General features: G+C 55.4%; 1 protein-coding gene across 1 annotated transcript in view; it reads right to left on the bottom strand.

Annotated features, from left to right (window-relative positions):
- ADCY3 (adenylate cyclase 3) overlaps positions 1-21,768 on the bottom strand; it is an 80,572-nt gene that overhangs the window by 15,461 nt on the left and 43,343 nt on the right. Inside the window, exons 3-7 of the mRNA XM_060026995.1 lie at positions 6,729-6,859; positions 6,227-6,338; positions 5,942-6,069; positions 4,485-4,643; positions 3,538-3,715 (exon numbers count right to left, since the gene is read on the bottom strand). Coding sequence (XP_059882978.1) covers positions 3,538-3,715; positions 4,485-4,643; positions 5,942-6,069; positions 6,227-6,338; positions 6,729-6,859 — 708 coding nt within the window. The remainder of the gene's footprint in view (positions 1-3,537; positions 3,716-4,484; positions 4,644-5,941; positions 6,070-6,226; positions 6,339-6,728; positions 6,860-21,768) is intronic.

Genomic DNA, 21,768 nt, shown 5'->3' with positions numbered 1-21,768 from the left:
AAACCAATTTCCCCAATGATCATTTAATTTACTCTGTCAAGGAAAAATACTGCTCTATACAGGAAAACAGCTCATTCATTCATTTACCAAGTATTTACTGGGTACCTACTGTGTGACAGGAACTGTTGTAACTCCTGGGGACACAGAATGTTCTAACCTCAGAGCCCACCTTCTAGTGAGGACGGCCGGACATCAGCGAAGTAAAGCAGTAAATGATTACAGAAGGTCAGAGAGCAGTGATCTGGAGAGGTGTAGGCAAGAGACACAGGGATTGCTGGGGAGTGACGGTAAGGGGAGTGGGGGAGGTGTCACCATGAAGATGACATTTCCATGAAGACCCGGAGCACATCACGCGGCTCTCAAGGACGGGTTCCAGCAGGCGGAAGCCCGGAGCGGGCTGGAGGCCCGGAGTGTCCGAGCAGCAGCCAGGAGGGCGGCGCTGCCCAAGCCCAGTGAGTGAAAGGGGCGGGGCGGTGAGGACCTGCTGGATGGGGTTCCTGACCTCAGGGGACTTTGGCTCTTCCTCTGAGATGGGGACTGAAGGAGGGTGTGGAGCGGGCAGTGCGGGGTGGGTGGGGGGTATGTGTGTGTGACATGATTTCACCTAACACCCCAGCAGGATCACTCTGGCTGCTGTGTGGAGACGTGGAGGGGGGGCAGAGCAGGGCGACAGACTGGGAGACCACTGCGCTGACCCAGGCATGAGATGGCTCGGACGAGACGGCGGTTGCCAGGGTGTGAGGAGAGTGGGGCGAGAGCTATAGCTTGCAGGGAGGGGCTCATGGATTGTAGAGGGGGGTCAGGATGTCTCCAAAGGTTTGGGGCTGAGCAGTGAAAAGAACAGAGTTGCCACTGATTGAGACGGGGAAGACTGAGGAAGAGCGGGTTTTAGGGTAGAGAGATCAGGAGCTCAGCTTTGGACTGTTATATACAGATGGAGATGCACACGTGGCTGCAATGTGCAGGGATGCCGGTTGGGGCTGAGATCTCAATTTGGGAGTTGTCGGAGATGGCATTTAAAACAACTGAATGAGGGCTTCCCTGGTGGTGCAGTGGCTGAGAGTCCGCCTGCGGATGCAGGGCACACGGGTTCGTGCCCCGGTCCGGGAAGATCCCACATGCCGCGGAGCGGCTGGGCCCGTGAGCCATGGCCGCTGAGCCTGCACGTCCGGAGCCTGTGTTCCACAGTGGGAGAGGCCACAACAGTGAGAGGCCCGCGTACCGCAAAAAAATAAAACAAACAAACAAAAAACAACTGAATGAGACTAACAGCAAGGTCAGTATAGATGGGAGGTGTCTTTTTAACACTTTGGAAAGGATCCACTGTGACAATTCCCCTCACACTCTCCTCCTTATCACTTTGTTCAGCTAAACCCCGGGGAGAGGCTTCTGCAGATGGAATGGTATTTGCTCCTATGAGGCCCAGGGAAGCCGCCGTCACCACTTTCCCTACTGCTTCCCGTTATCACTCACACATCATTCACGCGTTTATCTCTGCGCTTGACTACTTCTGACTGACTGCTGAGCAGGTTTGGTGACTTTTGCTGACATGGCCTTCTCGGAGCACATCTTGAGTTGGAGACATCTTAAACAATTACTGAGCTAATCACAGGGGCTTATGATAATGGCGTTAAGTTGTTCACTTAACGCACACTGGGGGCTGACAGTTGCTGCAGCGCCTTGTAGGGAAGACGGCTGGTATAATCTACAGCAGCTCAACTTCTAAGTTCCCCGAGACAGATGCGTCACAGTGCTGGGCACGACGCGGATGCTTGATGCACAGCTGATGAGCACAGTAGGACAGAAGGTTCAGCTCTCCAACAAACAAAAAGCGTCTACAAACCAGAGGCGGAAAAAGCCCTCAAAGGTTAGATGTGAATATGCAATTCACAGAAGAAAATCACCAGACTGACAACCATGTTACAAGTGTCCAGTCTTACTAATAACTAAAGAAACGCGATTAAAACAATAAGATACCGTGGGTTCATCTTTCAACTGAACGAAGAAAAAAAGTGAGGAAAGAGCCAGCACAGGCAGAGGGAGGGTGGCAGGAGGTAAGTAGCAGGCACATGGGTTAAACTTTCAATGTACAGAACCTTTAACCCAGCTTTTCCACTTTGCGACATCTACGTTTTTTAGGTAGGGGCACTAAGAAGCAGTTAAAAGTCAACTTTACTACACACTGAAAACCTGGATTGCCCCAAAACGTCAGGAAAATTAGTTTTGAAGGGAACAGCGCCCAGGTTTCCATGAGAAATGGGTCCCCTCGTTTGTCTGATGGAGCATTTGCGAAGAAGTCTAACTCCCGTTCACTGGAAGCTGTCGCCTGTGCCCCCGTCCTGTGTGGCAGCACCCAGGCCACGGGGCTCAACGGCCCACAGCCCGGACCCCACTCCTACTCACCCAGAGCCTCTGTGCCAGTATTTTAAGCTACACGCCCACGAACTCCACTTTTCTCTAATTGGAAAACTGAATAATGACTCCTGCACACCAGCTTCGTAAAGACACTGCTGCCAGGGCCCCATGCGTAACCCTCCCGGGGGTGTCAGGTGCCAAGAACAACCCCTGAGTCAAATGACGCACCACGCAAGGGTTGATTAAACAAAATGAGAAAATGCAAGATCAGAACGAACAGGAATGCGTGTGGTTGTCACAAAGATACGTTTGACTGCTGCCCTATGACTTCAAGGTGGTCACCAGTACAACCAATTTGGGGGTAATTTTTTAAAGGAACAGCATTTTTAAATGTACTAAAAACGTTTTTTGCCAGAAATGGTAAATGTTCTGTCACTTCACAAAGGTAGCTGATTTCTCAAATTGCTGTCAATCACCATCTTGTAGAATAGCTTAGAAGATGCACTGTTCATTTGTTCCAGTGAACATACTGAAGTTGTGCGTGTAGCACTCTTTTTTTAAAGAATAAATTTATTTATTTATTTTTGGCTGCGTTGGGTCTTCGTTGCTCCACACAGGCTTTCTCTAGTTGTGGTGAGCAGGGGCTACTCTTCGTTGCAGCACGCGGGCTTCTCATTGTAGCGGCTTCTCTTGTTGCAGAGCGCGGGCTCTAGGTGTGCGGACTTCAGTAGTTGTGGCCCGCGGGCTCAGTAGTTGTGGCTCACAGGCTTAGTTGCTCCGCGGTGTATGGGATCTTCCCGGACCAGGGCTCGAACCCATGTCCCCTGCACTGGCAGGCGGATTCTTAACCACTGCGCCACCAGGGAAGTCCCCTAGCACTCTTAAAATATGAAGACTCAATAATTTTGTGACAAGGTCAAGTCTCATTTCATGGGGCTCCACTTTCCGCCGTGACATTTCCTAATTTTCTGCAGGACAGTTTCCTACTTTTCTGAGTTCTTTAGAGCATTTACTGTAGCTCAGACCTCACACTGGGCACGAAATATTTACCTCGTACTACCCTTTTCTCCAACACTCAGCAGCCAGCGGGACCTCTCACAGTCCTGCCAACTCTTCTACAATCTCACCTCCAATCCCTGCCTTTCCCTCCCCGCCGGCCCAAGGGGTGGGTGGAGGACTCACCGAGCCGCTGAGGCCATTTTGGGCAGCTGTCCTCTTCACCTCTGGCTTGGACGCAATGATGAGGTAGGTTTCGATGCCCTTCTCATCCAGGTAATCACAGCGGCTGCCCCCATCGCCTGGCTCCACGTCGAACTCGCCTTTCAGGCAGTCCATGGTGCTCTGGGAGATGTGCACACGCCTGGGTTCCGGCGAGAGGGGCCCTGAGCACAGGCCCCGTGGCAGCCCCCGCCCTACCCCCGGGGACAGAGGCGGAGTGGTGACGGGCAAGTCCTGGCGCTAAGTGGCTGGGTAGGCAGCCCGGCACCTCCCCTTCTCTGAGCCTCAGCTTCAATCCACGAGACAGTTTGTCCTCAGGCTGCTGAGGGTATCAAATGAGATGAGGGATTTGAAGTCTGCTCTGAACACTAAGGTCAGAAGGCCTGGTTATCATCCAGCTGGTGTGATTCTCCGCTGCAACACCTGCTGTCAGGGGGTAATAGCCCGTTTCTGGGGAGTCACCACTAGGGAGAGAACTGTCACTGCCTCCGAGAGAAGCCCCCTGACCCAGGCGGGGAAGGTTTCACCGCCTCCTTGGCCCACCCTGAGGGTGGAGCCTGCCCCACCTGACTGGCCGAGTCTGTAAGGAACTCAGGAAAGATGTGCAGGTGCCTTGGAGCCTGTTAGGAGACTCTCGCTGTAACAGTGCCCTTCGGAGTGACCTGTGCATTGAAGGAGCTCCAGCCCTGACCTCAGAGCCCCGAGGCCCCACAGAGGGTAAAGGGGGCAGGAGGACAGATTCCTGCAGAGCCCGGGCAGGAAAGGCCCAGGAGGCAGGCGCTGGAAGAACAACACTGCTCCTGGGCGCGAAGGGCTGCTTCCTCGAGGCCCCTTGTCCCTCGTCTGGGCCACAACCCTGAGATGGATGGGGCGGTCCCCTCCCCTGGCCCCGGGGAGGAGCGCGCGCTCACCCGGGGATGCCGCCGGCCTCCATCTTGTTGGCCACGGTGACGTCGGTGGACCACACGTCGTACTGCCAGCGCTTCTGGCCCAGGACACCCCCCAGCACGGTGCCTGTGTGCACCCCGACTCGCATGTCCACCCCAGTCTTCGTCTTCTCCCGTACATACCTGCCAGGTACACACAGAAAGGAGGAGGGGTCAGGCCTGCCCACAGCCAGGTGGCCAGCCCCCTCCCCAGGCCCCCAGTGGGAGGAATTCTGCACAGCCTTCCTCCCCTCCAGGCTACAGGGCCTACAGGCTGCCCCCATTGCTTTCTGCCCACATCTGAGTCACCCACAGCTGGGGCTACAGCAGGCAGTGGCCAAGGCCAGACTCAGCAACCACAGGCCAGTGTGACTCGGGGTGGGGATGGAGGGGCAGGAAACAACAGAGACCCTCTGCCCCTGAGGGACCTCCAGCTGTCCTCTTCCAGCCATCCGTTTACTCATGTGTGCAGCTGACCTGCACTGAGCGCCTACTGTGTGCCAGGCCCTGCACTACGTGCTGTGTGTGCAGAGGGGAAGAGCTCCTTGCTTGAGATCTACAGGAGGAGACAAACACGAATTTCAGCACTTTGCCCAACAGTGATGGGAGTAGAGGTAAGAGTCTCTAAATCCTGAACTACGGCCCCAGGGGAAAGGCAGCATCTGCTTCTTTCCAGCCAATCCTAGAGGGGGCTTTACCCTGGAAGACAGTAAAAATGCAAAACCACCCCCTTGGAGACGGTGGTGAAGCACACGCCCAATTCCTGGACTCTGCAAGGGGCTTGCGGGGGCTGATACCACCCAGGGCCCGCCAGAGGCCTTGAGTCCACGGCAGGGAGCAACACCCCCCCCCCCCAGGGACCTCCAAGCCCACAGGCGCAGTGACAGCAGTGGGGAAGAGCCAGGGAGGCGGAGTTCACCACCCTACAGGCTCACAGTGGTGCAGGCAGGAGCCTTGGCCGGAGCTCAGAAGCCAGGGTTCCAGTCCCATCTCTGCTGCCCAAACATCTCGTGACCTCAGCAGTCACTTCACTGCTGTACTCGGGCTTCCTGATCCAAGAGATGGGCATGGAGATCTCTGAGCCTATCTGTCCTGGGGGGTCATGATGAGAAAACACGGAGAGAAGAGATGGGGGGGGACACTTGGGAGGAAAAGAAAGCAAATGGAAGGTGGCAGAATTTCATGACGACCGCACCTTTCAGCAGAAAAAACTAGCGTGGACTAAAGCTAGAAAAGGATCCCTTGGAGGCTGCAGTTTCCCTCAGCGGTGAGGAAGGTAAGCCTAGCCCGACTTCCCAGAGCCTGGGACTGACCATGCCGCACCCGCCTCACCCCCTGACGAGCCCGGCTCGGGGGCCTCGGGACGCACAGGGCCCACCGAGACAGAGCAGCGCGGCAGGCGTGCTGGTGCCGGAGCCGGGACCCACGCTCCCCCCACTTACGAGATGGCCTCCACCATGGCGAGCCCCATGAGGATGGAGCAGACGGCGTGGTCCTCCCGGTAGTCAGGCAGCCCACAGATGCAGTAGTAACAGTCGCCCAGAATCTTAATCCGCAGCTGGTGGTATTTCTGAAAGGGCAGGTCCTGAGTCCCTCCTCGGCAAGGGGGGGTGAGGGGCAAAGAAAGCAGAGGACGGAGGGGTGGGTGGAAGTCCCGGGAGCCGGAGGAGGAGGGGAAGGCGCCCCCCACCCCTCCCCGGAGGGCTGGGCGAGGGTCAGGTACTTACGGCCGCCAGCTTGTCAAAGCGGGCGAAGAGCTCGTTGAGGAGCTTCACGAGCTCTTGGGCGCTGCAGGCTGAAGACAGCTGGGTGAAGCCCACGATGTCGGCAAAGAGGATGCTGCGGAGGAGGAGGCAGGCCCCGGTGGTGAGGACCCAGGCAGCGTGCCGGGCTCCACGCTGCCCACCGCCAGCTCCCGCTCCAGCCCTCAGGCGGCCAGGTCCCTGCTCGAGCCCCGAAGTGGTGAGACCCTGGCACGTGCCGGGCGCACTCAGGGCTCCGGCGTTTAGCTTATCTCGCGGGTGGCGTCTGTACAATGACGGGCCTGGACCACGGGACCCGTCTCGGCCCCAACACCTGGCAGCAAGGCAGCCCCTGCGGGGGCTGAGGCTCACACTGTGGGGTGGCCGTGTTTCCAGGGCCCGGGAAGACTCTCGAACCCCGCGGTGCTCCGCCGACCCCCCAAAGCCCCCGTCCTGTGCTCGGAGCCCAGGCCTGCAGCCGGCGCACCTGACATTCTCGTGGCGGTACATGTACATGGTGTTGAACTGCTGCTGGTCCTTCTGGCTCTCGTCCTTCTTCATGTCCTTCAGCATCTCGTCTGCCACGTGCTTGGGCAGGATGGAAAGCATAAGGTTCTCCTGTGGGGGAGGAGAGACTGAGTGGGGAGGGCAGGGGCAGGCGCGGACACTCTGGGAAGAAACGCCCTTATCCTGGTGACAGGCGTCAGCCAGGAGCCAGGTGACCCTCCGCAGAGACCTTGCGGTGCACACTCCTCACTGGGAAGCAGCCGGAGGCCCAGGACAGGCCGCCTCCTGCCCTGAGCAGACTCAGCACCGTGACCTGAGCACCTTCGGAGCGCGGACAGAGCTCAGAAACCCGTGAAGAACCCCAGGCCTCTGTGCCTCCAAGGCACCCCCAATACCACAGGAAGGGTGACAGTGCCTACGTGTGCCCTTGAGGGCAGGGCTTCTGTGTGGCCCACCCCACGGTGCACAGGGCCATCACTCGAGAATCCAGATTCAATGTGACTGGAGACCTACGACGTGCCAGGTACCACGCCAGGTGCCAGGCTACAAAGACGAGTGAGTCCAGGAAGTGCCTTGGAGGGCCCCGTGCAGGGACGCCCTGCAGGCAGATGCTTGGTGGCTCAGAAGCCGCGGGTCAGACCCAGCAGCAGAACAGGAGAGAGGAGACAAGTGACGGCGGGGGTGCTGGAGGGTGGGTCAGAGGAGGGGGAAACGCAGGCAGCGGCAACTTGTCGGGAAGGAACCGCCCTGTGCCCCCGGGAGGGGAGGGAGGTGACGGTGGTGCCCGCTGGAGGACGGTGGGAGAGGCTGAGGGAGAACCTCAGGTGCAGGTCTGCAGGATGGAAACGGCAAGGGAGCAAGAGAACCGCGCTAATGGCGGGGAGGCGACTAAACCGAGGCCCGCGGGATGAGGCAGCGGGAAGTGAGGTCAGCCTGGGAGAAGTGTGGGTGCAGAAGGAGGCAGAGGGGGCTGGGGGAACAAGAGATGTGGCTGGAGGTCGCAGCCTTGGACCCCGGGGTGGAGCAGTTCCGGGTGACCAGGCCCGTGCTGCAGGGTCAGCCGCTGAAAGGGGAGGAGGGGACGGGTGGGGCACACGGATCCGGGGGTGCTATGTCCAGTGACCTAGGGCCGGGAGCTACCTGGGGCAGGAGGGGTGGCCAGAAAACTAAGACCCGTGTCCTCAGCACCTGGGGTCTGACCAGGGCTCAGGGGCCACAGTGAAACTCAGGCTGCAGGTCCCAGGCCTCGGCAGTGATGCCAGCCCAGCGGTACAGGAGCGGGGACACACCTCCGCCACGGGCCTGGACTCCTGCCCTTTGTTGTGTTCAGTGGGCCCTGAGGCCAGAAAACGCAGCTCTACCTGCCTTTCAGACACACCTGCTCTGGGGTAGGAGCCTGAGGTGTAGAGGTCGACTCCTCTCCTCTGGTGGGCGCGGCCAAGAGGCCCCCAAGAGTCTGGCGTCGTCCCCACTGAGCCAGAGGACTGGGGCCTCAGCTCCCCTGGAGAAGACGGCTCAGCTGTAGGCGCGGCCCCTCCCTCCTCCTCCTAGGAAGGTCTGCAGGCCAGAAGCCCCCACCTGCTCGCCATCACACAGGGAGGTAGGTCCCTGTGCCCTATCTCTGTTCTCACAGGGAGAACCAATCCTCTTTCCTGCGGTGAATACCACCGTAACAAGGCGGCCCCCTCTGCTCAGCATGCCTGACGCTGGCTCTAGCCTGAAGCACAGACAGTGGTTATTCCTGCTACCCTCCCATTTCCACAGCAATGTCTCTTCCACTGTTAAGAACCTCGCGGGTGGCACCATTACAGCTCAGGAATGAGAAGCCAAAATGACCCCAGTGCGCCCTGCCTGGCTCCACCCGAGCCCAGGAAGCAGCAACCGAGCCTCCCGGGGCCCTGCAGCCCAAGCAGAGCAGGTGGCAAAGCCGCTGCCCTGGCAAAGCTCTCAGCTTGGGAAGAAGATGAGCCTCCGGGAGGATTTTCAAGAAAAGCCAGAGACACGAGGCCCTGCCTGCTCTCGAGGGCGGCCTGTGGAGAGAGCTGCTGGGGTCCTGAGCGGGAGAAGGAGACGGGGCTGAGGGGCAGCAGTGAGGGCTGGGGCAGGAATCTCAGGGGTCCCAGCCCACCCCACGTGCGGCCCTGCCCGTGCCAGGCTGGCAGGGACAGGGTCTGACCGCCTGGCTCAGACCCGAGCCCTGCCACTCGCCACGCGATACCAGGCCATCATTAAACTTCCCCGTGCCCTGGTGTCCTCGCCCGTAAAACAGGAGGGCTGAGCGACTCATTACCATAAAGCACTTAAAACGGTGTCCACGCATGGCAAGTGTTCCATATACTTTAGCTGTTCTCGTGTCACTTGATGTGAAGTGTCACTGAGGCACTGAGACAGAAGGTGTCTCAGAAAGACAAAGTCTAAACTTCCCCTGAGGCTTCCAAGCTGGCCATAGATTTATCGATGAAGAGCTCCAGAGGGACGTCAAGGTCAGCAGGAAACGTTTTGGTCCCTCGGCCAGGCCCTGGTCCAGACAGGATGATAAGGGGACACCAAGAGGGATCCTGCCTTCCATGCGCATCTCAGCCTTTCTCCCCTCAACGTGCATGCGGGATACATGCCAACGCAGGGAAGAGGCAGACACGTGAGGGGCGTGGGCAGGGCCTGCCAGGCTGGGAAGAGCAGAGGGGGGCCACGGGACGCCGAGGAGCAGGAAAGTCACAGCGGGGCGGGGCCTGTCTCAGCAGCCACCCCCGACACAGGCAGGCCTTTCCCACGCCCCCCTCAGGCTCTTCCACAGAACTCTGTCCTCCCAGAAAAGCCATTCGGCTCCCTGGGAACCTTGGGGACATCAGAATGCAATCCAACCCTGTGAGGTGCCCGTGGCCCAATTTCCCTGGAAACAAGATGGGCCTCCCCGGAGGCAACCCGCACTGCCCTATCCTAGCACGGCCTGGGCTCCAGTACTGTCAACAAGGGCAGGATAAAGGCAGCAGCGGAAGCACAAAGCAGGGCAGCCCTGACACCCAGAACCCAGGTGCCTTGGAGGTCCACAGAGCGCGGAGGCCATGAGCTTATCTCTGGGGGTGCCACGTGGGGGATTTTCACTTTTTGCATCACGTGATTCTGTAACTTTTTGCAGGAGAAGAGATGAGTTCTGGGACTTCCCTGGTAGGCCAGTAGTTAAGACTCCGCACTCCCAATGCAGGGGGCCCGACTGATTCCTGGTCAGGGAACTAGATCCCGCATGCATGCCACAACTAAGGAGCCCGGGTGCCGCAACTAAGAAGCTGGCGAGCCGCAACTAAAAAGCCTGCATGCCGTAACTAAGACCTGGCACAGGCAAATAAATAAATGTTTTTTTTAAAAAAAGAGAGAATAGACGAGTTCTGAAAGCAGATAACCCTTAAATGTCAAATTTTCAAATAACAAGAAAGCAGCTGTGGTTGTAAAGGAAGGCTACCAATTGACCTGTGTGGTGTACGGCAACCCTATGGTCAACCTCAAAAGGTCAGCAGGCAGAGTCCACCTTAAGTCACTCTGATAAGACGAGTCTTAAATAAGAAGTAGGCATACACAGAAAAAAGAACAATTTGTCAGATGAGAAAAAAATGCAACAGGCAGCTGCCACAGGACTGGACCGGAAAGAACATTCTAGTAGGTGGAGGGCAGGGGCAAGAAAGTGGCCGAGTGGGCAGCGAAGGAGGGGCCGGGCCCACGTCGCAACCCCAGGACCTTGGTGACAGCCAGGCTCTGCTCCCCTCCCCCGCCACCTTCCACTTCTGAACTTCACACCCATGGATGGCTCCCCACCCGCGTGCTTCTCCACGGCACCGAGGCCTCCTCCCCGTGACACCCACCTGCCTTCCTGGCCCCAGCTCCCCCGATTTCCTCGGTGCTCCCTCCTGGGTAGACAAGCAGGACTATTTGCTTTTCCCTGCTCTGGCGTCACTCTCTCTGGAACGGCCCCTCCTCACCCACCTGCCACCTCTCCAGAGCCCCCGGCCCCTGCCCAGGTGTGCTCCTCCCCTTCCTTACCTACACCCACTTCATACCAGTGTCTCTACTGATGCTGACCTTGTTTGCCCTTACATTTCAGAGATCCTCAACTCATTCCTGGATCCTGGCCTCTTTTAAGAGTGTATGATGCTAATGATGGATCTTCTAGAAAAATCCTCACACACACACAGAGGATCCTTAACATCCATCCTCAGAGTTGGGCTGAAGACCCCAACCTCCCTCATCCATGTCCTTGAAGAAGGAAGGAGGCTGGGATCCAAGTGCACTTGCCTGGCAGGTCCCACAGAGGGCACAGGGGTGGACAGGACAGGAGCCACCCAGGGCATCCTCGGGGCCCAGAGCTGGGGGATGTGTCTTGGTCTCCCCAGCAGACAGGCAGAGCCTGCTCTCACTAACATAGCAGTTGCTATATGTTTTGGGAGTCATAAGAATGTTCTAAGCCTCTGACCCATTAATGACTCCTCTGGGAATTTATCCAACAGAAATAATCCAGAAGAAGTAAGAAGATTTATGTGTAAGAACTTTAATGCAGCATCACTTACACTTGTGGAGAAAACTATAAGCAGCCCAAAAGCCCAGAAAATGGCTAATTCGACTGTGACACGTCCTCTGGATGGAAGATTATGCAACCTTAAAAATGATATTGGTGAAAACTGTTACAAGAAAATGATGAGAGAGAAAAGCAAGACATGAAATTGTATTCTGTGAAGGTGACGCCGGATGCACACGCATCGAAATAATGGCAGAAGGACATACGCAAGAGAGAAAAGGGTAACAATGTGAGAGATGGAATTAACAGAAAACTTTACATGCTTTTCAAAATTGCTATATGGTTGTTATACTGCTGCTGCTTCTTTTTTAAAGTATGTTTTAAACTGGAAATAAACACAAAACTTCCTGTTGCCTCCAGCTGTGACCCTGACCCCAGCTTGTCTGTAACTACCAGCTTTCTTAGAAATGGACCGTCCCTGCAAGGCCACTGAGCTGCCTCCAGACTCCCACATCTGCTTGGCTCTAACCTGAGAAAGGAGGCTGACGGTCAGGTGCGAAGCAAGCAGGAGACCAAAGCCCCCGGTGAAACGGGAAGGAGGCAGCGGCCCTCTCTTAGGGAGCCACGCGACAGAACCGGCGCCCTGGGCTGGCTTCTTTCTGCAGTTCTCAGAAGCACAGAAGTCGCCAGGCACGTGGACACTAACGACCAGTATCAAGACCGTCCCTCTTCTTCCCTAAAACGTTCTCACCTACCCAGTATGTTCACGAACACGTCATACTGCCTCCATCTTGCAGGCGCCCAAATCGAGGTGTGGAGGGGTTAGGTAGATTGTCCCGGTTCCTCGGCCGTAGGGGCAGACCCGGAACGTGGACCCAGGGCTCCCTGACCGATGGAACTGGTGGGTTTTTCTCCACCAGAAGACGTACTTTTCACACTCTAACTCTCTCACCTGCACCGGACGTTGTTCTGCTATGAATGTGAAGAAACAGAAGTGCCCAAATCTTATCTAGTGAAGACCTGACAACACGGCTCCCCTGGGGCTGAGCCCCGGTCCCTGTGCTGTTGTGTGGGACAGCGGGTCCTCTGTGGGTGCCTCAGCGTGCTGGCCCAGGCCCACCAGACCACAGCGGGGCACCGGGGAGAGCAGGCCAGGCCAGGGCAGCTGCTGGGACTCTTCCTGATGCTCAGCAGAGAAGGAGGGGGAGGGTGCTGCTGGGGCGGACGCAGGGGAGGCCTGGGCTCAGTGCTGGTCAGGCCAGGAGACTGCCCTGAGCCCACCCCCCTTTCCCCACAGGGCGAGGGGAGGAGGAGAAGGGGGCCGATGCTGAGAGCTCTGGACGTGACCAACCGTGAGGGCCCTGAGATGCTGGGTCACCCCAAAGCTGCAAGAGAAGCCAACTGCGGCAGCTCCAGAGGGGCTCACCTAGATGGGGGTGCCACCAGGTCTCCCCTACGGTCCAGTGAGCTGCCACTGGACTGACCGCAAAGGGCCCAGAGGTGCGTGGTTCCTGTGCGAACCTCGGCATCACTCGACGCTGCTACTGGAGGAGCAGAAACTTCTGATGAGTCCCTGGACGTCTAGGTGCTGGGAGGTCCCCTGGTACAGCTGAGCCCATCCCACGGGACCAAGGCCTCATGACCCGAAGTCTGGCCTGCAGAGGGGAAGGAAGTCTCAGCATCACCTGGGGCTCACCCAGCAAGGCCCAAGGATCCTCAGGTGACTGGTGACCACACTGAAGTTTGGAAGCACCATTTTATGAGCATTTGAGAAGGATCTGAAGGAAAGGAAAGCAAGGGGAAAGGCACAGTCATGGTCCTGTAGTGGAGAGGAGCTGATCGGTACACCCAGAGAGAGACCCTGCTGCCGAGGTCACTGCTGGAGACCCCCACCTCCAAGGCCATGTCCGAGCAGCAGGCAAAAACCTCAACCGGGACATGTGGATTAGAAAGAAGCAGAATAGGGACTTCCCTGCTGGTCCAGTGGTAAAGAATCTTCCTTCCAAGGCAGGGGATGCGGGTTCGATCCCTGGTCAGGGAACTAAGATCCCACATGCTACGGGGGGACTAAGCCCACGTGCCACAACTACTGAGCTCACGCACCTCAATGAGAGAGCCTGCGTGCCGCAAACTACAGAGCCCACGCGCTCTGGACCCCATGCACCACAACTAGAGAGAGAAAACCCACATGCCACAACTAGAGAGAAGCCCGTGCACCACAAAAGATCCCACATGCCTCAGTGAAGACCCTGCATGCCTCAACTAAGACCTGACACAGCCAAAAAATAAAAATAAATAAAATAAAATATTAAAAAGAAGGAAGATACTAAAAAAAAAAAAAGGGAAGAAAGAAGCAGAACACTTGAAACCCAGAGGATAGGACAGCAGTGTGATTCATGTCAAGGTGGAAATGGCAACACACCTCCAGAAACTTGGACTCATACGGTCAAAGATGCAGAGGTCCAACACTCACCCAGGCTCCTCCAGGAAAGCCAAATCCCACTGATGACCACAGTCCCAGAGAACTGGGAGTAAAGAGGAGGATGTGATCAAAGTTTATCAGGAACTAATACAGCGGGCAGGGGGAGGATGCTCAATAATTTGGATAATCTTTTCATTTAGTTTTTCTTCTCCCTTAACCCTTTTTTATTTTTTAAATTAGTTGTTTTGTAATATTTTCAAAACTGAATTGGAACTGTCACCCCCCCACACCTCTTTAAAACTCCTGGTATTTTGAATTCTAACGCTCAGCATTCATTATCGTGTGAATTCTTGTGATCAACTCCAGGCCCCTTCCTGTCATCTCTCCTTTATAAACATGATGTGAGCACAGAGGGCACTTTTTTCAGGACTCTGTCTTTTCAGGCTTGTGGTGCCCTGAAGTTCTGGCATGTGCTTGCTTCACTCTTGGACCATGACTTTAAGGGACACAGTGGAAGTTTGCCAGAAAACTGGACTGTGGGAAAATGACATTTCCTTACCTTGAAGCTACTTTTAAAATCTGATGGTCTGGACCGAAAGAAGGAATGGAAGTTGGAGGCTGAAGAGACAGACGTGGAGATAATAATGACTAACTCCAAAGCAGACTTTGCTGAAGAGACAAAGCATTGTAAAGATTTAAAAATCTTGTCAGAAGGAAGGGGAGTAGCTTTGGGGGGCAGAGCAAAAAAATCACTGAGCTGGGGTCGGGCCGCTAAGGCCCCTGCGACCTGGGGCATACACTTTGCCCCTTCGGCCTTGGTTGCTCATGTGTAAAATGGGTTCTCTCTTAAGGATCTCTTTCTTTGTTCAAAGTGGACATTTTTCCAGGAGAAACACTTGAGAAGATACAGACCACGTATCTATAAAATGTGTGGATGGCATGTCACTAGGACAACTGGTTAATATGGACTTTACCCCAGAGCAATCTGGTAAAATGTAGAGGGTCAACTTCAAAAGGGGTAAATGTAATAACCGCTACTTGAGTCCCCAAAACCAACTGCCAGACGACAGGACGGGGGCGGGACACAGTGTATCAACCCTGGGGGAAAAGTCTGGCCATTTGAGATGCTATTAGATTTTAAATGAATTCACAGCATAAAATGATGCCTACACAAGCCCCTTGGCCCTCAATAGAAGTTAAGGTCCCGAAAGAGGAGGCGGTGGAGCTTCTGGGTCCTCCCCACAACAAAGAAACAGATCTCCTGGGCCTTGGTCAGCGAGTGACCCTGTGGTGAGGGAGCCGGAATCCGGTCACCTGAGGGTGGGTGGGAATCAGCCCAGAGAAGAGGGGGATCCGCCGCCCCATGGAGAATTAAAGTCTGAGGAATGCTGTTGTGCAGAAAAGGGATGAGTTTGCTCTGAAGGCCCCAGGAGGGAAGACTGCGGGGAACAGACTGCTGCTTCCCGCGGAGGGAGAATTCTCTAAAAGTCAAAACAGTGCAAACAAAGAATGTGCTGCCCCAGAGGTGGCGACCTCTCGTCCCCAGACACCGCGTGAGAAGGCGGCAGGAGGGGGCAACCACGGATGGAACCACCAGCAGAGGACAGGGACTCAGGGGCTCGGGGGCTGACACACGGCTCCACACAGAGAAAGAAGGAGGGGTGAAGGGCCTCATGCAGCCTCTCGCCAGCCCTCAAGGCTCATCCTAAAAACACACGGCAACGGAAGGCAAGGCCCTGGCCCTCTGGGAAAAGAATCAGACACGGTCCAGAAAGAGGCAGGAAGTTTCTAGTAGGCTTCACGGGTAGAGCAGAAAACTACCCAGATCCTGGGGAGAAGGACCCAGGCCTGCCCCAGGCAGGTGAGCAGACTGGGTGGGGCAAGGGATCCTGGTCCCTGGGAGAAGAGACCACAGTGCCCCGGGGCAGGACGCTCGGCCTCCTGGGCTGGGGTCTCCTCATATGAAAACGGTTACATGCCGAGCTGCTCAGGTGAGCCGTGAGCCCGGCCGGGGCACTGTCAGCATGGTCTCGGCCAGGCTCTGGGAAGGGACGGATCAAGCACGCCAGGCCTCGCCTTCCTGCTGCCCCAGGACTGAGACAGAGGAGGAGGCCAGCACCACTCCGAGGGGCCCCGAGTTGTTACAGCTGATGCTCTGATGAGGCATATTCAGGAGTTAATTACAGCAGGGTGGCCGCCAGGGATCTGGATAAACGAGCTTGGCTGATGAGAAGCTAAGTTTCTACAACATCCTTGTGAAAGGGGCAGAGGGAGGAAGACAGATTTAAGTGGAGAGACCTACAGTGCCCAGGTGGCCGGTACGTGTGCATGTGCGTCTGTGAGTGTGTGTGTCCAGCGTCTGTACAAAGTAAGCCCGTTAAGTCCGCCTGTCTATTTAAAGAATGTGTGTGTCCTACGGGGTACACACACACACACATACACATACATGTCACCACAACAGGCTGTGAGCAGACCCACAGCTGTCTGCAAACGTGTCTGTTCTGGTCCTGATCTGTCCACGTTCTTGGAGTTTGCAGGCCACTTAGAAGCCAAAAGGTCACTGGACCCCTCCAGGTGCCCATCCTGGCCTGAGCACCTGAGCAGAGGCGGCAGCAGGAGGAAGGGAACGCAGGGTAGGACCTGGCCTTTAGCCCAGGGAGGTCAGGGCCCAAACAACTCCTCTCTCCCTGATGAGAGGACGCAGGACCGCATCACGTGAAATCTGGATGCCCCAGTGCTGCCGCTTCTATGGGAGCAGACAGCCGCCCTGTAGAGCAGGGGCCCACACGTGCTGCCCCATCTAAAAGACATGGTCATGACCTCGGTCACTCAAAGTCATCAAAGAACAATCACTGGTCATCTAGGCAAGTCCCCAAGCTACATGCTGTGAAGCTCAGAGGCAAACAGTACTTCCAAGAGCCTGGATGAGCAGGGCAGTCAAGTCACTTGCCGACTGGCTGGTCTCCCAGGACAGGAGTGCTTTGCTGTCTTCTGCCAGAGGCCATGAGAGTTCAGAGGAGGGAGAGGCCGTGTAATTCAAAGACCCGCCTATCTTTAAACAAGACCTCCATTGCAAAACAGGCTCCACGCCAGCAGCCCAGAGTCTCCCAGGTAGACGGGCTCCAAGGCGGAAGCAGGACCACATTCAATCTCAGTGTTGGGAGAACAGCCCGGAAACCACACAGACCCAGGGTCAGCCCAGAACCCTTACCCTGCTAGAGTGGGAGAGGGGATGCTGAGCCAGTGCAGCTGCTGGTCATCTGCCTGGCTCCTGCGCAGACCCCAGAGATGGGCCACCGTGGGCCAATGTGACCACTATCTCAGGAGACTGCCCTTTGGGCCCAAAGACAGCCCACACATGTGGCATCTGGAGCCCTCACCAAGAGAGGCACAAAGAGGGCGCTCCTTAGAGGTCTGATGAGCTAATGAGCTGTCAACCAGGAGACGTGGCCCAAGAGGCAAGCCAGCACCCTCTAGAACAGCACTTTCTGCAGTCACGGAGATGCTCTGTAATTTGTGCTCTCCAATACGGTAGCCACGACCCAGCCACATGGAGCTACTGAGCACATGAAATGTGGCCAGTGCAATGGAGGAACTGACTTTTTTTTTAGTATTTATTTACTTAGCTGCACCAGGTCTTTGTTTCGGCACATAGGATCTTTAGCTGCGGCGTGCAGGATCTTTAGTTGCGGCATGCAGGATCTAGGTCCCTGTCCAGGGATCAAACCTGGGACCCCTACATTGGGAGTGTAGAGTCTTAACCACTGGACCACCAGGGAAGTCCTGAGGAACTGACTTTTAATTTTAAAATTTTAACTAATTTTAATTTAAATAGTCACAAATGGCTATGCAGCTCTAGAACACTACCGCAGCAATTAAGTCCAACTCGGAGGAACAGAGAGCAGCTGCCTGGAGCACTGTGTTGAGAAGGATGCCGAGGTCACGTCTGTGATCAGTGGAAAAGATTGCTACTATGTCTGCCATGGAAGCACACATCACCTGCTTCCGTCTTGGACCCGAAGCAGCAGCTCACCTGCAGGCTAAAATCCTTAAAGCCATCATTGACTTCCCATTCTCTCATCTCTCGTTCTACCCAGCAGTAAGTCCTGTTGGCTCTGCCTTCAACATACCCAGAATCCTCTGTCCTCATCACCTCCATCCTGGTCTGGGCCATTATCCTCTCTCACCAAAATTACTGCAATGCTTCTAACTGGTCTCCCTGCTTCCACTGCTATCTCTTCTCCACCATAAGCCAGACTGATCCATTTAAAACCTACAACCCTCCAATGTCTCCCATTTCCCTCAAGGGAAAAGCCAAGGTCCTAATGAGGCCCTGTAGAATCTGGCCCCCATCTCCTCTCTGCCTCACCTCCTACCTCTCATCCCCTCACTTCTGCTCCATCTGCACTGACCACCTTGACATCCTATGAACATACCACAGGGCCTTTGCACTTACTGCTCATTTCTCTGATCACTGCATGGCTCACACCCTCACTGCCTTCAGGTCTCTGCTCCAATCTCATCTTATCAGAAAGCCTTCTCTGGCCACACGATATTAAACAGCAACCTCCCTTCACTTCTGGCAGGCTCTATGCTCCTTCCCCTGCTTTGTTTTTCTCTACTGCCTGTCCTACTTCCTAACATAGCATTTGTTTAATGATTGTCTCCCCCACTAGAATCTGTTCTGTTCACAACTGTATCCCTAGTGTTTAGAAGCGTGCCTCAAATATTTGTGGGATGAATCCTCTCTTTTAGACAGTCTGACAATCCTATTCTGTTCCCATTTCACGGGCAAAGAAATGGGGGCTCAAAGGGCATAAGTAATTGGCTCAAGGTCATGGTGCAAGTAAGTGGCCTGGCTCGGATGTGAATGCAAGCTTCACTCTGCACCCTGTGTTGTCAGACATTTCCATTTCTCAAGGCAGTCAGAAATACAAGTTTTTATATAGAATGTCCAAATTTTTAAGTATTAGAAATTTCTGAAGCTCTGGGCAGATCAAACAAAACAGAAACTGACAGGCCAGATGTAGTCTGGGGACTACTCACCTAATTCTCCTCAAGTAGATCTCCCAAATAGAGGCCCTCATTGGGAGGGAGGATCAACTCCCCTTCTGGGTTTTGTCGTGATGATTAAATGAGATAATTCAGTAAAAACTCAGCTCAAGACTGGGCAGAAGTAATTGTTAAAAACAAAACAAACAAACAAAAAACGACTCCTATTACTAAACAAAACTTCATCTTTACAGCCAGATAAAGGTGGGGACGCACCACAACCCAGACCAGACTGGACCCCGACCGTAGACTCTACAACTGTGTGGAGAGAAGAACACTGCTGGAGGACGTCTCTGGGCCCAGGACCCTCCAGAGCCCCGCAGGGAGCCAGCGCAGAGGCCACAGCCCAGACGCGGGGCCATGCACTAGCAGTGCCACCAGCGCCCAGTCCCCCGACCCAGCAAATGTCCCCCCACCGGCAGGGGCCCTCCATGGCCTTAGAACAGCCTGTCCTCTGTGGGCTCGTCATGTGCATCACCTAACATGGGCTTGTTCTGCTACATCCTGGAATGTTAGAATGAAGAACATTCTGTGAAATCCAGGAGGTCAGAGCTGGAACCGACAGAAACACTCATGCCTACTTCACCATGGGAAATTCACCTTCTGGCTTTTCTCAAACCAAGAGGCCTCCGAGGCTAAACTTAAAACTAAAAAATACTCGTGAGCGGTTCTGTGAAGCAGTTAAGACAGCAAGCATCTTTGGAGGCTGCTGTCAGGGGGTTTCCTCCATGGCTCCCGTCAAGTAAACGATGGGTTTGCCCCGCCTCCATCAGCTGCGAGACATGCGGTGACACAGGAGGCAGGTCCCCAGCCCCAGCCCCACCGTTGCCAGGACGACAGCTGGCGCTTTGAGGGCTGACACTAGAAAGCCAGCCCCAGGCTAGGAGGCAGCCCCCTCATCTCTCTGTCTCTCCCTGTCACTCTGACTCCCCTCTCCCCACCAACGGAGGCTGAGGTCACTCTGCACCTTATCCTCACAGCTAAAGGTCTTGAAGGGAACAGTGAGGCAGGCTTGGCCAGAGGTCAGAGACCTTCAGAAAGACCAGAAACTGAGCTTTTGAAAGGGCAGCAGTCCCAGTCCCAAGCTTCTCTTACCAGAGAAGTCTGAGTCTCGCGATAAAGGGGTGACCTGCTCAAGGGCAGAAGGTCACCCACCCAGGGAAACACTCCTGCACAAAGAAGAAACACCACCCCTAGTCCAAGGTGCTCTGGGCCTTGGGCTGGAGTAGCAGGAGAGGCAGAAGCGACTGCTCTGTCTGCGTCCCCCCAGAGGTGAGGGCCCCCAGCGCTCACCCACACCGAGTTCCCCAGGGCACCATGGAAGAAGGTGATCTGACCCCTGGCCCTAGGTGGGTACGGGTGGCCGTGGATGGTTTTCTGGCCTAGAACCCCGCACAGGCAGCCTTGGGCTCTCCCCTCCGATGCCGGCTGCAGCTTCCTCCCCCAGGAGGGTGGGGACCAAGGGCAGCTCTCCTTCCCCAGGTGAGGACCAGGTTGGTTTCCTAACTGAACATGATCTGAAGGAAGTGCAAGCCTGCCGTGTGCCCCTCATCCCTCCATCCTCCCCCACACCCTCCTCCACCACCTCCCACTCCCTGGGAAGCAATTCCGAGTATGTGCTTCGGAAAGGCTCAGAAGTCTAGAGTTTGTACCTGGCGACGGGTGTGCACTGGGTGGATTTCCCCGGTGCCTGTAGCTGTCAGGTGGCAGTCGGGGTGCTTAGCAACCCCCAAGGTCCCCAACTAAACCCTCGTGTTATGGTCACATGGGAATAAAGAAAAACAACTCCAGCTCCCTCCTCTGGGCCTCCTGCTCGATCCTAACAGGCCCGTGGAGCCAAGGAGAAGCTGGAGACAGGCCTGAAGTCCACCGGACCACCCTGCGGTCAACGCCACTGGACGGCCTAAAGCACCAGATATGCGCTGGGCAATGCAACGAGAGCCCTCGCCTGCCAGGGCCACACTCACAGAGCCTCAGCTCCATGAGGTCCCATCCCTCCTGGCAGAGGAGACAAGCTGAGCACCTGCCAGGGACGAGGCCGGCGGCCCACCCACCGGGCATCACCCGCCGTCAGCAGGAGGCTGCTCATCTTAGCAAAGGAGAGCCCAACCTCCCACGTGACAGCAACAAGGAGGACAGAACCAGAGGATCGGGGTGGGCTCCTGATGCCAGAGAGGAGAGTGACGGCTGGAGGCCACACACAGTGCCTCCTCCCAAAGCAGTTTAGAAGACAAGATAAACACTCACCAGCAAAAGAGAGTGAGATACGGACCCTGAGAACTAAATTCTGAAAGGAGGTCTCCCCTGCAAATTGGGAACTTTTAAAAAAGGCATTTAAACAAATGTGAGTACATAGGTGGCCAAACCAGCTTCTGTTTCCTCTCCCACTAGAACTTTCTGCAGCCCCTTCCAAAACGTTTTCACATCTATCATCTCATTTTTATTCTCACGAGGGGCTTTCGCAGGAGGAAAGTGAAATGGGAGTGTGCAACCTCTCCAGTGGCCTGCACTCAGCTCCAGAGACACATCAGCTGACATTCCTGGGATGTAAAATCAACCCAGAGCCCACACTACTCTCCACGTCAGCCCCGACACCTGGGGAGGGAGCAAGCTCTGTCCCGACTGGAACCATGGACAAGGATGCACCGGCCCCAGCCGGCTCCCATCCTGCCTCGTGGCTCCTCCTTGACCAGCGTCCCCTGGGCTGGGGCCATTGCCATGTACTAAATTGTACAATATGGTTAATGTTATGTTATATGTTGTTCACCTCAACAAAAAGGAAAAAAAATCCAGCAAACCTGAAAGTCTTTTCTCGTCGAGAACCCAATTTAACACACTTTTTTAAAAATTATTTTTAAATGTAACCCCTGGATTATGGGAGGTTTTATTCTACTTCTCTGTATCTTCAAAATGTATCCAACAACAATAGTATGATGGTAGACAGTTCACTGCCTACTCTTTAGCACTGTCGGGCATAAGACTTGAGTATCTGGTTCTGAACTGCTCCATCTGAGAATAAGATGTTACTTTTATAATCAGGGT

This window comes from Delphinus delphis, chromosome 12 (genome assembly GCF_949987515.2).
Source record: "Delphinus delphis chromosome 12, mDelDel1.2, whole genome shotgun sequence".
In the NCBI taxonomy this organism is placed as follows: Eukaryota; Metazoa; Chordata; class Mammalia; order Artiodactyla; family Delphinidae; genus Delphinus; species Delphinus delphis.
The sequence above is the reverse complement of the archived record's forward strand: the minus strand, read 5'-3'. Positions and strand labels throughout refer to the sequence as shown.